Source organism: Silurus meridionalis, chromosome 4 (assembly GCF_014805685.1).
Source record: "Silurus meridionalis isolate SWU-2019-XX chromosome 4, ASM1480568v1, whole genome shotgun sequence".
In the NCBI taxonomy this organism is placed as follows: domain Eukaryota; kingdom Metazoa; phylum Chordata; class Actinopteri; order Siluriformes; family Siluridae; genus Silurus; species Silurus meridionalis.
Genome location: NC_060887.1, coordinates 28,848,367 through 28,864,078, shown reverse-complemented (window position 1 = coordinate 28,864,078; position 15,712 = coordinate 28,848,367). Strand labels below are relative to the sequence as shown.

Here is a 15,712-nt window from a genome sequence, read left to right as displayed (position 1 = left end):
TCACAAACATTCAAACGTTTATTCACAAACATTACCTGATTTCTAATAGTACAGTTGAATTACTAGATAAAAAAGGACCAGATCTGAATGTTAACCATATTCTGCATTTAAAGCTTTTTTCCTAATAAGCTATGAATGTGTATGTGAGCTTGTACAATGCATGCTCCCTATAAGCAGGCAGAATGGTCAACCCTGCTGTTTGATATTGCTTCTCCTACAGTGACTAAACAGGGGATATAAAAAAAACTGGATGGCTGTAGTCAGCTGCTAAAGTCCTATTAGCCGTGAAAGAGAAGTCTATTCAGCTCAGCGAAGTAAACCCTCTGTGGAAACCCGGGGACCGTTCGTGCTTGAAAGTGATACATCAAAATCTAACAACAAGCCAAAGCTCTCCGATTTAATCCATCACTTACTTGAGAAAAATTAGTGATAAATACATGCCTTAATTACTTGCCTGCAATGAGACCACATTTACACAAAAGGTAAGGGCAAGGCTGCAATTCTCTCAGCAATTAGATTTCACACAGCAGAGTATCCAAACTACATTACAAAGTTTAGCTTATAAAACTTACTATAGCTGATCAGGATTAAACGATGACAGATTTACACTCTTGGGATTTATAGGATCATTTAATCTCCTCTTCATGTTTTAAGATGTCTCAGATCACTGCATAAAGAGATGTTGATAAAAATGCGGTGACGGGCTTAAGCCCTGATTAATGTTGGCCTTTAATCCAACATTTTATCGTTACTCCCATTGCCATGTGAAATGTGGTTTCTCTATTCGACAGTCAGGTTTCCGCAGACCTTATTTCTAGTATTATATTCTAAGCTTATATAATGGCATATTAAAAAAAACAAAAAAACAAAAAACACAACAACAAAAAATGCACAAAAGAGCATCTTTTCCCTGTCTTGTCAAGCCAATTCAGTTTGTGATTATAATCATTTTGACCCATATAGTCAATTTACCACACAGAACCTTTCAGTTGTTTTCTCTTCAAACATCTGTGCATCATCAGCGTGCTGCTATTAAAGCCATATTGCTTTGCGTATATAATGTGTTGCATCATTCTTGTACACTGATCACAGAATTCACAATCACACAACTGCTATTTCAAATGAAAATGTTTGAGCACTGTCTCATACTTGTATAAATATAGTACTAATTAGTATCACAACATATTATAAGAGTTCTTGTTTCAGGTAAGTTTACTACAAGTGATGTACAAGCTGTTTAGAGTAATAATGTAGTATATGGCTTAAAAAGTAGCTTATATCAGTATCATCACTTATTTCAGTCAGTACATCCACAACCTCAAGGCAGGTATAAATAGATCTGTCTAGTGTATAAGTGCTTTGTAACACGTAGTTTAAAACCCATGCCAAATGTGGCATAACTCCTGCTTTACCCATGTCAGAAACAACATTTTCTTCAAATATATGTGAGTAATTTTTCAATATGGCAGCCCATATACGTACTGTATAGAATAGATGTCCGCTCTAAAAGCTATGTCGGTAACGGGATGAAATCCTGGAAGGCTGCTCCTGGGCCTGTCCTTGTTAATGTAGTGCCCCTGGATAAGCCAGTGGCCCAGTGACTCCAAGAGCATGTATGTGGCATGTCATTTCACCTCCCTGTATGTCTCTCCCAATGCCTGTCAAATTGTCCCCACTGTCCTCTCTCTCTCTCTCTCTCTCTCTCTCTCTATCCTACTTTGCCTTATATTCTTACATCGGAATTTCTAGACAAGCCTTTACCAAACTGTCTTCCTGTCTGTGTGAGTATGCAGGCTAGAAAAAATCCCTAACAGCTAACAGTCAACCAAAACCACTACAAAACAACCTTAGCCACTTCTAAAAGCACTCACTATGCCGTAGTCACCAGTCTGCCACAGAGTTCTAGCGTTTTATCGCTAATGCTACTCTACAGATGAACAGATGAGCAAACAAATCCTTCAGACTCGGCGGTCATAGTGAGGCAAATTTCACTATCTGTCCTCTCTTCAGAGATTTAAATAATTGGAATGAGAACTTGAAGAAACAGAAGCCAAGTCACACACAACACATACAGACTTCCTTTTTCAATTATCTAAACAGAGAAGGGATTTGGCATGAACTAGCATTTGCCACTGGAGATTTGTCTCATTTATCGTCTTGGAGGGTTTATATCAGTATTGACTTTCTGCTGAAACTCTTCTGAAATGCTTGGAGTGAGCTATGGTATTAGTGATCCTGTTAGTCTGTTTACCACAGCAGTCCTCTTCAGAATAACCCTCCAACCCATGGGAAAGCACTCCATAATAACAGTGTTCAAGCAGCACTAATGCAAGGTCTAGTTGGCTGTGGAAAGGTGTCGCCATTCCACTCTCTTAAAGCATTCATACTAACCTTGGTGCAAGCTGACCAAAAAGTTCTGTTCTCTCAGGCCCAGAAGTATTATCTTTTGATTAAATTATTCAATGTTTAGTCGCACTGCATAAGGAAATGAAACCAACTGCCAAGTTTAAACTACAAATCTGTGAATCTACTGGTTTTGAGGCAGGAATACACCCTGTATAGGATGTACATTTACAACTTTGGACAATCTAAATGGCTCACGCTTTTGGCCAATCCACCTACTGGCATATTTTTGAGAGGAAACAAGAGAACCCAGAGAAGTTCGCTGAAAGACACAGGGAGAACATCCAACACTCTGGATCAAACCTAGAACTACCTGATGCACCTCCACACAGTCATTTTCACCCAAGTATATATTCCGATATTATATATATATGTAAATTTTAATTTCAGTATTATTCTGATGTCTGACATGTAATGCGTAGTTTAATTGTCTTACAAAGGCACCAATGTCAAGCTGCTTGTCCTGTTTTCTTTAAAACCTCTCCTGATAACAAGGTTAGCTCCTAAAATGGTCATCTGCTCTAATTTTAAGTGTTCTTAACCTCACTTAACTTTATTCATGCCACTCGGGACTCTTCCTGTGTTTCTTGCAAACAGCTCCACCCCTCCCCCATCTCTAGCCATCTCTGATCCTCTCTCTCATTTATACAAATGACATACATGCAGGACTTCATCAATCAAACACGGATGAAATATGGGGTGCAAAGAGGAGCTGGCCAAGCCCCAAGATATTTAATACATCCATAAATCCTCCAGTTGCAGAGTGGTGACCCAAAATCTAATCCAAAAACAGACACGTGTAACACCACAGATACACAGCCTACATGCTACACCTGGCATAGTGGCACAAAAGTATTAAATGATAACTAAATAAAATAATAGACTAGATAGACTAAACTAGATAAATAATTCTTCTGTTAAATCCTTATGTTGACATATCCTGTCCAGCGAGAACTTCCTGACAGAGGTCAGATTAAATAGATTCTCAGAATGACGAATAAATATGAATGAATGATTGTATGAATGAATGAATGAATGCATGAATTGATGAATATTTACTGAAGCAACATGAGTTAACCACATTTCTCATAGTGACAGAAGCACTAACCTCTGCCTGGTAAGCTACTGTTCCCTTTCAGGAACTTGAGCTGCGTCAAAAACGTCAACATCATGGCTGAAATGCAAACAAAATTTCGCATGTGTGCCACACCTTGCGTGTGTGTGTGTGTGTGTGTGTGTGTCTCAGATCAAGTCAACTCTGAGAACTGGAATAATGGAAAATATGATGCTAATTAAGAACTGTAACATCCAATTAAACATTTTAAATCATTTTAATTTAACTGGTTATTTTTAGAATTTGAGAGATCTTTACAACACTACTGACTTACTTATTCTGCAGTTATTAAATCTACTCCAGACATGAATAATGGTCCCTTGGGCACAACATCCAAAAGCACAAAAAAATGATTGTTGAAATGACATGGTAATAATATGTCATGTTTATTACTCTAACTTTTTTTCTCTCTTGCTCTGCTCTACAGAAAACACCAGCATTAATGGCATATATGGATCACCTTTTTTATTTTAAAAGGGTCAAAGAACCAAACTAATAACATTCTGCATTATGTTATGGTGCTTTCAATTACTTTTCATATTAATGAATGAGCGCAAAGACACTGACCTCAGCTAAACAAGTTTAAAGTGAATCCGTTTTCCAAAAATAACCTGTATCTCACAGCAAGCTCATGTTTGGGGTTTTTTTCATAGTAGCCCAGAACCAGTTAGGACCCCGCCACTGTTTTCATTATCTATATATAGGGACTTTTTATAATAATTAAGGAAGACAGAGAACAGAAGCAGACTGAACCACTGAACCATTTTTTTCAGCTGAAGGGTTCACAAGGTTCTTGTGAGATGAGGTCTGCAAAGTATACTGTTAAATAAATGTTAGTACTACATTGGCAATTGCAATACTAATATCCAGTTTCCCCTGTTTGAGCATTGCATTCAGGTCCTACTGGCTTTGCATTTCCATATAAAGGATTTCCATGTAAATACTCTATTTATGTACACTATTAATATTTCACATTCAGTCAGTAACCTGGTAGCCCTGCTATAGCCAGCAGCAAAGCAGGAAAACAAGCAAGGCTACTAAGCAATAAGTCAATCTATCTCTCTCTCTCTCTCTCTCTCTCGCTCTCTCTCTCTCTCACACACACACACACACACACACACACACACACACACACACACACACAAAACAATATACATATATACAACAATAATGTCACTTGCACCGACTGCACTGCATTTTGGCCCTGCTGCTCTAGTTCAAAGCAAAGCCAGTTAGGTTACACACTCATTTGATATCCATTTATCTAAACGTGGGAGGTTTGCCCAGTCCAATTCTTTCACTTTCTTTGTTTTTTGCTTTCGGCCTCCACTTTTATGTCTATAATCACAAAGCATTCTGACACTTTTTGCCAAGTAGGCTGGCAGCTGCTGCACTGTTAAAAATTAATAACTCCAAATAAGCAAAGCAATGTAATTAGACCGGCCATTAAAAACAGCTAAATCGCTGGATGACATTAGAAACATCCTACTGGATTCAATTTGCATTCCCCAGACCTCCCAAAAATCTACCAAATTGGAAAAATTTGGGATTATCTTTCAAATACTGCAACATTAGCAACAACAAAAAAAGAATAATAATGCAGCACTTCACAGACAATTTCTTTGAAAAATAAAAAGTGTAATGAACCAGGTATAATAGTAAAGGCATTTATATGGCACCATAGTGGTGTAGTGGGCACTGTTTTTGGACTGGTTACACTAAACCATGAATAGGTGGGTGTGGTGCCTTATGATAGACTGAGGTCTCACTGGTACTCTGACCAGGGTAAGGCAGTTAATTCAAGTGAGTGAGTGTGTACTTGTTAAAGGCAGATGGAGCAACCCTGGAGTGGTTAAATGGAGTAATTTAACTGTTGGATGGTGTTGTTATTTACGCTTCTACAGATCAGAGTAAGTAATTAGCCACACTGTAGCTTCAGTGCCTGGGCCTTCCTGGTGCAAGCGCATCAGCTGCCGTGCGGTAACACAAATCCCTGCTGTTATTTCAGACGCTTACTATACACTATATTTGCTAAAAGTGTGCAGACACCTGGTCATAAGCATGGTATGTGCTTTTTAAGCATTGCATTTCACATTTAGTCCCAATTTGCTCTTATAATATCCTCCACTCTTCTGAGAAGATGTTCCACTAGATTTTGAAGTGTGCTTGTGGACATTTGTGTTCATCAGCCACAAGGGTGTTAGTAAAGTCAGGGACTGATGTAGGGTGAGGAGGTCTGGGGCGTAGACACTGTTACAATTTATCCCAAATGCGTAGGGTTGAGATCAGAGCACTATAGCAGGACACTCAAGATCTTCCTCTACAAATTGCGATGGTGAGACAAGTTTGGTTTGAGTGAATAAAATATTTTAATACACCACATCCAAAGACATCCTATACAGTTGTGTGCCTCCAGCTTTGTGGTAACTGTTTGGAAAAGAACCACATATGGCTGGAAAGGTCAGGTGTCTCAATACTTTTGTCCATATAGTCCATACATGGTTTTATATACTATAAGAAAACAATTTCTCCCAGCAATTTTTACAGAACCATTGTAGTGGATTTTACTATTTGAACAAAACTTATCTAAATATCTTCCATCATGCACCAAGAGTTTGGAACATTGTTTGTTGCTTCTGTTCAGATCATGAGTAAAATTAGTACTGTATCAGCATCAGATTTGGAGCGAACAGCAGAGAGACTTGTTCTCTCTGGTGATGCTGATGTAATGTGATCTTCTTTGCTATGCTTAAATGCAATAAATCTAAAGCAGAGTTAAGCTGCAGCACATTTCGCAGACACAGATAGAGAAACTGTGATTATCAGCGTCAGCCCAGAATATTCTTATCAGTGAATCCCAAATGAGGAGGTTATTCCTGGAGCAGCAGGAGGCTCCAAAACCAAATGAGCCCTTATCTGATTTGAAAAGGCCTCCTTTTTGAATGTGGCTGCCTTTTCAGCGGGACATCGGGATTGTAAGAGCACAAGCACTTTCTCCTGGTGTCACCTCCAGAGAGCAGACAGCTTCGCCATCACTGCTGAAGGAATATATAATAATGTTCTTCAGAGTTGTTGGACTTTGTATGCTTTTTCTAGAGATTTAACAGAATCTAAAAACATTCATTGGAATGAATAAAAATGAATTTTTCTAAAAAAATTTTACTTTTTGTTGGGGGGTGAAAATAGCAGGAGAGCTGTACTTTCATTTGAGGAGCACTGGGGGAGGAGTAAATGCCACATTCACTGACACAAATGTAGTGCTAATTTATTCATCCTTAAATAATAAATGACCTGTCAGGGTCATAATAAAATCGTTTAAATTTGGTTAAAAAAAATAGTGCACCAGGATTCCTGGAGCATTAAAAGTTAGTCATTAGATTACGTCCGTACTAAATGCAGAGAAGATACATGAAGAATATAAAGGGAAACTGTTTGCTTCTAACATATGATGTCTCTTATTGATGGATGGGTCAAAAATGTAAAAGACAGACAAATTAATTAATAGAGTAGTGCAAATTTTGATTGGCAGCAGAAAATTGTAATTTTCATGTGCAAATATAAAGCAGTTAATCACGTTCTTGGACAAAGACCATGCTGAAGTCCTCGCTGCTCTCTCTTCTACTGTCTCCAATTAAAACGACTAATAAAGAAACCCTCAGAAAAGGTCCCCTCAACTTAATCTGCCACAAAATACCACAAGCATGATGAAAATGCATGAGGAAATAATTAGAACATCATTAAAAAAACAATTTGCCCCTGCATGGTCTTTGCATTCTGAGCAAATATTTACACCTCCTCGATTTAGCGGATGTAAATAAATCTCAGGGATTAATACTCGCCACTGATGCTTGGCAACAATTAAAAATGTCACTGGATATGCAAGAGAAAAAATCTCACAAGACTGAATTTATGGCACCTCCCAGGCAGCTACAGGCTGGCCAGACAGAGACAACTATTGTTCCTACCCTGTGTCATTTCGCCTTTGAAACGAGCAAGCTCGCCGTGCCGAGTTAGGCCAATTTCCTGTCTAAAACCTGTGCCTACGTGCGCTAGCCGGGGCCTCTTTTTTTTACAGCTTCCTTTTTGTAAAACAATGGGTCTGGTCACAATTAGGTTGGACAAACACTAAGACAGCGCTGTGGTAGAGCTAAACCAGGCCTCCAAGCTGCTAATGACTCAGTGGAGAGACATAGTGAGTAATAGAGATATCTGCCTGTGGTGATGTTCGGGGAGGAGAGACAGAGAAAAGCAGCCACCTGCCCAGCATGTCACCTTGTTCTACCTCAGCGAAAGCAAGATGTCAGTATCACCACACAAACGCCGATAACCCAGGCAATTTGAACAGCTAATAAAACCACCTCGGAAATTGGGTCAGCGCCGGCCCGTTGTGGATTAATTAGCTGTGTTTTCCAGCACACTTGGTTTGACACAGTCACCTACAAAGGATTCTCACTCTTGTAAACAGCTCAACAGCATCATCACTGCGATCCTGTTATGGCTGCTTAATCGCCTCTGTGTTGGTTTATTTGCAAGCATTTATGGGGCGCGATGGTATCGTGTGTGGCACTAACAGACCACCTGTCCACCCTGCACTCCTCAGCAGGCCTCTGATAGGGTGAGCAGCTGATCCATTAGCTTTTATGTTCGTTTTTTTGGCCCACTTGAGGACGAGACCCACTTTAATTAGTGTGGCCATGTTTGCTCAGCATCTTTTACAAAGTCACAGTGCTGATGGGAAAATGGGAATTGCCACTATAACCGACAATTCTGGGGCAATACGATCCTAGGACTTTAATGACTACAAAGGAAAGCTGTTAAATAGGCATTAAAGATGGCAGGGTATATCCGTGTATGTTTGTTTTCTCAGAATATGAAGAATAAAAAAGTGAAATTTATATGTGTAACGTGTATGTGTATATTGAAATGTATAAAGACCTGGGCGTAAGTCACGCAACGGGGAATGATCAGCGGCTCCAGCAAACACTAAAACATAATTGCAGTAAAAACAAATGTCATGCACATGGCAGATAAGCGAGCAAACACGCTACATAATCAAGCCTGTGATTGGTCATTACAAACAAGAAGTGCCTGAACCGTTAAATTTCAAGTATCAAATAGCATAAGCTTCCTTTTCTTTGCATGTCATTATTTGTGTACTTACAACTCGGCATAGTTGATTCTGCTGGTACTTTGCAGCAGGCAAGATTTTTGCCGTAGTTGTGGTAATTGTTATTAAATTTGAATAGGGCCTCCTGCAGTACAGGAACACTGGTTGCACGACAGCCAATGTGAAACTACAGAGAATAGCCTATGCAACCTTGAAAGCTCGCCAAGGAACTTTCGTCTACATGCAGTTCTCATGAATGTCATCCCTGCATTAAGTATGCTGAGGCATTAAGTGTCTGAATTTGCATGTGAAAAACAGATCGAAAGAACAAGAAAACATGCAAAAATGTATGCGTGTTTGCTTATGAAAGCATTTGAGGCAAGTGTGTATGTGTGTGTTTGTGTGTGTGTTTTGGGGGATGGGCTTGACCTCGGACAAGAGCAGGGTCACACATCCAGTGCGAGGTGTTTACAGAGCTCAGCCACTACAAATACCAGACCATTGGAATTCTGTAACAGGATGCTAAAAATGCACATAGCAGACCTGTGACAAATGGGAGGTCATTTCCACGCCAGATACCCAGCACAGGAAGAGTATCTGTGAACACTAAATGAGGCAAGTCTTAAATGAGAAAGGGACTCGATATTAATATTCTGAGTTAATGCTACATTTTAACACTGTTATTACCCTGGCTGTTATAATCTGGCTGACTCGTGTATAAGGGGGATCCAATTTCATTCTCCATTGACTCGAAAAGATCAACTGCGAACATTATATGGTACAATTAAAGCATGCTGACAGCTGGTCTGAGACTGTCGTTTCTTAGACACTAAACCGCTGTGATTACACATAAACCTGACTGATCACCTAACACTGCAGAAATACTCAAATATCATTTAAAGTTTAGGACATACAAGACGGAGGTTCAGTCACACAAGCTTATCAATGTTTTCAACAGGTCAAAAAAAATGTCCAAAAAATTGTATTATATCGAAAGTTTATTTTAAAAAACACAATACCCACTATTGCTGTGTAAGTGCTGTATGCAGATCTGAATCATTTTCCTCGTTTGCATTCAATTTTTATAAAAATTAGGAACATCAATTGGCCATGTTTACATACAATAGTGAAATATCTCGCAAATAGCTGACTTGCTTACAATACAAAGCGCTTGTAATAAAAAAGGGCACTTAATAGGGTGAAAAAAATTACAACCCTTCTAGTACCCGCTTGTAAAGTATATAACTATACTATAAATATACTGTGATCAGTCGGATCTTTTTGTGGTGGTCATGCGAGTGAATACACCAGCAGCAGAGCTTACAGAAACAATGGGACTCAAACACAATGCCGAAAAAAAGCGGGTGTGCAAATAAATCCACGGAAGAGAATGTAAAACATGACCCAGCTGGGAGATTCAGACAGGATATCCTTTCACGTCACTGGCCAAATTGAAATAAGCAAAAATAATACTGCCGGTGCAATAGGGTGCATTAGGGCACAAGTATATGATATAATATGACATGATATGATATGACATGATATAAATGCATTAGAAACTGACAGTAAAAACTGAAAGTAGAAAAATAAAGATTTTCTTTATAAACAAAAAACATCGAGTCCATATATTTATAATAAATATGATGTGTGCAGTATATAAAAAAATATATATTTTGGTGTACTAAAAATAGTACATATGTTATAAAAAGTTTGCAAAATTGTGCTTATCTTTATTAAAAAAAAAAAAAAAAAAAGGACTGTGCTGTTCCAAGCATATCAGTTCTTCAAAGCCAGAAAATCACAAATGACTCACACTTGATCCAGGATAGGATCCAAAACCTGTTCCTAAAGTATCCCTTAAGGACTCATCTAACACACCTGATTCAACAAATCAGGACTAAAAGCATAATTAACAGTCTTTGCTGAACTCAAGTGTGTGGTAGAGAAAAAATAATACTAATATGTGTGTAATGACAGAGGATAGTGCAGATCCAGAGCTGGGAACTTGCAGTGTATGGTGTGAAACACATTATTATATCATCTACGTTGGAAGTAACGGTATGAGCTGCTGGAGGTCCGCGTGTGCGATGCTGCCCCCATCAGGACACTGTGAAAACTACAAAACACGCGGTGCCCGTGCCAGCTGTGCGCCATGTGGGGAAGAAAAAATCATGCAAACACAAAAGAATAGAACATTACCACAAATACTGGCTTTGTGACCAAAAAGTATAGATATATTTGCCTATAATACAATGGTAGTAAAAAAATAAACAAAAATACAGGAGTAATGGCTGTCAGACGAACTCCCTAAAAGAGTTGTTTTCCTTAGAGGTATTTTTTTTATAATTCTTTATTTACAATTTACACCCAGCAGAATAAACAGCAAGAGGTTTGGAGATCACACACATTTTCCGAAAGTAATGACAAGCACACTGAGCGAGGGCAAGAGAACAGAGCAAAAAGTCAGTTTATTCAAGCTTGTGCATTCTGTCCTGAAAGCAAATGCAACGCATGTGCCAGGAAAACAAGAATGGAAGAGAATGGAAAAGAAACAAAAAAGGGAAGAGAATGGAATGGAAAAGAAAAAGGGAAGAGAATGGGGAAAAAAGGGAAGAGAATGGAAAAGAAAAAGGGAAGAGAATGAAAAAAACAAGAAGGGAAGAGAATGGAAAAGAAAAAGGAAGAGAATGAAAAAACAAAAAGGAAGAGAATGGTAAAGAAAAAGGAAGAGAATTCAAAAGAAAAGGCAAGAGAACAAAAAAGGAAGAGAATGGAAAAGAAAAGGGAAAAATGAAAAGAAAAAGGAAGAGAATGGAAAAACAAGAAGGGAAGAGAACGGGGAAAAGGGAAGAGTATGGAAAAGAAAAAGGAAGAGAATGGAAAAGAAAAAGGAAGAGAATGGAAAAAGGAAGAGAATGGAAAAAGGAAGAGAATGGAAAAAAGTGAAGAGAATGGAAAAGAAGAAGGGAAGAGAATGGGTATAAAAGAATATCGACAGGGACACAGAGAAGTTCAAGCAGGCTTTCAATGGATTATTCACTATGTTGAATGATCTTTTTGTTTTTGTTTGTTTTTTGCTTCTGTAAGTTATGCAGAGGAAAGTGTAGCTCGTGCTTGTAGGTTCAGGCAGCATGTAACTGGAGTCTAACGCTAGAGGGATGATCAGTGTCTATAAAAAGTAACGGCTTGCTTTGATAAGATTAGACTTCTAGCCGGTTAGAGCAGTTCAAACAAACAGCCTGCGAGCTGTGTGTGTGTGTGTGTGTGTGTGTGTGTGTGTGGACTCAGACCCGGATTATCCACTCCTTTATGCTGGCCACTTGAATGCATAGGGGGAAAAGTTTTGTTGAATATTTACAGAAATAGAAAAGTTTGTCTAATCAGAGCAAAAAAATAAGGAAAAAGTCTTTAATGGGTTTTTCCCGGTGCACCTTATAGCAATTCCTCTGATATCCTGTGCAAACATTCCCAATCCCAAAATATGGGAAAATGAAAGTCATTCAAGTCAGAAGCTCTAAAGGTTTATAAACATTTGCTGTTGATGTTTTGGGAGTATTGGCAAAATATTATGATTCATCAACCCTCTTTCTCCTAAAAATAAAAAAATACACAAACACACACGTTTGGACACCTACAGTGTTCACTCGTACATGTGATACTGCACAAATGAATGCTTGATTTGCTTCTTTTGCAGTGGACGCAAACGAGCCAAGAAGTTCGAGATGGTGCAGCTCCAACTCAAAGTTTGCGCAACGGTAAATCCACTCATTCACTCACTCATCCACACACACACACACACACACACACACACACACAACCCGACAAGCCCAATCCGAGAGAACGCGTCCACTGCGCGAGCACCCGAGCCGCAGCTGAGCGCTCGTGAGAAGTTTGGTTGAAGTTGCACAGCGCATACAGGAATGTGCAGCAGGACATCGCCTTATCCGGCTCGTCAAAAAAAAGTTCACGTTTTGCGAAAACCATGTTCAGAGCACAACGCCAAACCTTCTGTAGAGTATCCCAACCTCAATAAAACAACATCAACAACAACAAAAAAACCCACGCACGGGTCTGGAAGCGCCATGGCGTGATTGAGAAGCAGCAGCAGGACCTACCTCGAAAGACTTGTCCTCGAACTGAAACCAGGAGTACAGCCAGGAGACAAGTTAAAACTCTATCCATTGCAGGAGAGTAGCGGACGCTATAACCCCCGAGCTCCAAGGGGGAAACAACGCAAATGTGGCGGTGTGCGTGTGTTTGGTGTACCGCACTTCCACTGCTCCAGTACTGCCGTGTTTTATTACCGGGTTTTACGCGATACAAGTAAAGTCGACTCCTTCTCTCCCTCTCTCTCTCTCTCACACACACACACACACACACACACTCTCTCTCTCTCTCTCTCTCTCTCTCTCTCTCTCTCCTCACTTGGTTAACAGTACGCGTGTGTTTGTGCGTGCGTGCGCGCGCTTGGCTCCACGCAGCCGAAATGACTTCGACACAGCGGCACTCACTCACACACACACACTCACACACACACACGCCGAGGTGTTGACGTCACCGCGCGCGCACAGCCCAAAAAGAAGCAGGGCTGCCTCCTAACCAAAAAAAAAAAAAAAAAAGTGCCCACTAGCCCACTATATAGTATGCATTCATTATTTAAAGTGTACTGTGCAAAATCTTGAGTACTAATGTACTAATGGATAGTACGCGTTGTCTGCGTGCACTCTGGTGCGCTCCCATACTGACGCTTTTTTAGTTGTTAGACGGATGGGGATTACTGCAAGTTATGCTGGCTTTTTTTTTTATCTGTTTTGCAAGTATGTGCGTGGTTATAGTAACGCGAGCTGTGTCAAACCTGGGAACGAGGAGTTTCCTCGCGCAACTTTCTCGCGTGGCGCTCGCGCGCGCGCGAGGCGGATACCAGCGAAGCACGCCCGAAATGCGTTCCGTGAGCGTGCGCGCGGCAAATATGCGCCGTGATTGCTGACAGACCGGAGTTCAGAAAGCTCGCTGAGCTCCAATCCAGACATGAAGATGTGTGTATACAGCGGCAGGGAGATAAGGGTCTGTTTCGTGTTACGCTTTTCCATCCCCCCTTCGCTTCCCTTCCCTCCCTTCTTCTCCATCAACACTGTATCTGCTCAACACACTTTCATCAGTCAGAGTCTAGGAAAGTCTTTCTGGGAACAGGATGGACACATTGTGAAGGGGAATAAAATGCACTAAAATGTGCCATTCCATTTCTTTGTGGAGCTACTTTTACCTTTCACACCTTTGGGCTCTAAAGTGTGCTCTCAAAACCTGTTTGATCCTTCTTTTTTTTCCAAACTTTGCTCTCAATTCTAAAACAACGTGAAGGAAAAAATATATGTTTAAATGTAAAATTGCATGGCTGAAACCCTTTCTAATGCCAAGTTTGTTTATTTGCGACATATTTTAAACTGGTTTAGGTTTTTCCTTCTTCTTGGATGACATTGTTTATCTATCTTTACAATGTCCTAATATGAAAGCAGTTATCTTAATAAAATGACCAAACGTTGTACTAGGAGTTAGCAGGAAAATGTCTCAATCAGTGCTGTCTACATTCTCCCTGTAAATACAGGACCTTTCTTCATCACTGGATTGAAAATGAAAATGAACTAGAGATGTAGTCAAACTCATTTGTTTGTAGCATATAACTTTTTACATTTAATTTACATACATTATTACAATATCCTACTATGACCACAGTTATCTAAATTCACTGAGCACAAGTTGCATTCATTTATTTATTCAAGCAACAACAATAACAGAGTTTATATTCCAAGTCAAACCCAATTTTCTTCTTAAATCCACTACGAACAGATTTCATAACTGATTAATCTGGGTGATGACGTATAACACGATACAACAATGCATTAAGCAGTAACTTCAGCAAAAGTTTATGAAATCACAACAAAAAAACTTTGACATTTATTTTTCAGTCTCAATTATTCACTATTGCATGTCATTTTTCTTACCTTAGTCCCTTTGTTTCCTTTTTAATGATCTCATTGGGATGCATCAATTTAAATTATATTATATCTAGAATGCAGTTCCAGTGGAATGGCGTGTGTTCCAGTATACTATGCCTGAATTCACCCTGTTTTTTTGCTAGTAAGGTGCATGTGTGGCTTTAACGCCTTACTCTAAACACTGAATATGGTTCATATATAATGTAACTTGATTATTTCTAGAGATATACTGTATCTGTTTTCCCATCACCATCAAATCTTTTTTATTTTAACAAGTAAATAACATTTAAATATGCTTAGAACATTCAGTCATTTTCAGCAAATGCTTCATTCTGCTCAGGGTCATGGTCAGGGAGGATCCTTAAGCTTATTAGGAACATTAGTTGGGAATTACTGTACACATTTATTTATGTACAAAGTTCTATAGTAAACTCTTTATCATACCTGACACACAATACTGTCATTTGCACTACCATGCACTCACACTTTATGTACATTACTGATCTGTCATTTAATCTGTATCCCTATTTAATACTCATACTGTCTATATTGTTTCACATAGTCTGTATTGTCTTGTCTTGTCTGTTTTTGTCTTGTATAGTCCAAGCTGAATGTATAGTGTTATTTATGTCTGTACTTTGAGAGTCACTAACAACTGGAACCAAATTCCTTGTGTGTGTCAACACACTTGGCCAATAAACCTGATTCTGATTCTGAATCTGATTCTGAATACACTCCAGATGAGGCACCAGTTTATTACAGGGAACCATGTACACACATTTCTACACACCTTCACACCTAGGGGCAATTTAGTATAGCCACCTACTTGCATTTTTTGGGGTAACCAGAGAGCCCATATGGACACAGAGACGATGCATAAACAGTACAGAAAAAGTAACCTGAGCTAGTTTCATTTAAATGTCAGTAATATTCTGACTATCTATTATAGACATAGAGATTTTTTTTATTCCCACTATCTTAATAAGTTAGGGTACCTGGTGGTCTAGTGGTTAGGATGCGGCGCTCTCACTGCTGAGGCCCGGTTTCAATCCCTGGTCAGGGAACCAACCCCAGCCATTAGGGTTGCACAAGCCT

The 15,712-nt window shown here is 39.3% G+C and overlaps 1 protein-coding gene across 15 annotated transcripts in view; it reads right to left on the bottom strand.

The window, feature by feature from the left end:
• ptprma (protein tyrosine phosphatase receptor type Ma) overlaps positions 1-13,167 on the bottom strand; it is a 204,258-nt gene extending 191,091 nt beyond the window's left edge. For 8 of the 15 annotated variants that reach the window (XM_046846529.1, XM_046846530.1, XM_046846531.1 and 5 more), the window contains exon 1: positions 12,740-13,167. In XM_046846529.1, the coding sequence (XP_046702485.1) occupies positions 12,740-12,806 (67 nt within the window). In that variant the 5' untranslated portion in view covers positions 12,807-13,167. The remainder of the gene's footprint in view (positions 1-12,739) is intronic. The other 7 variants (XM_046846533.1, XM_046846535.1, XM_046846537.1 and 4 more) reach the window with 1 other exon arrangement.
• Between the last annotated feature and the right edge of the window lie 2,545 nt (positions 13,168-15,712).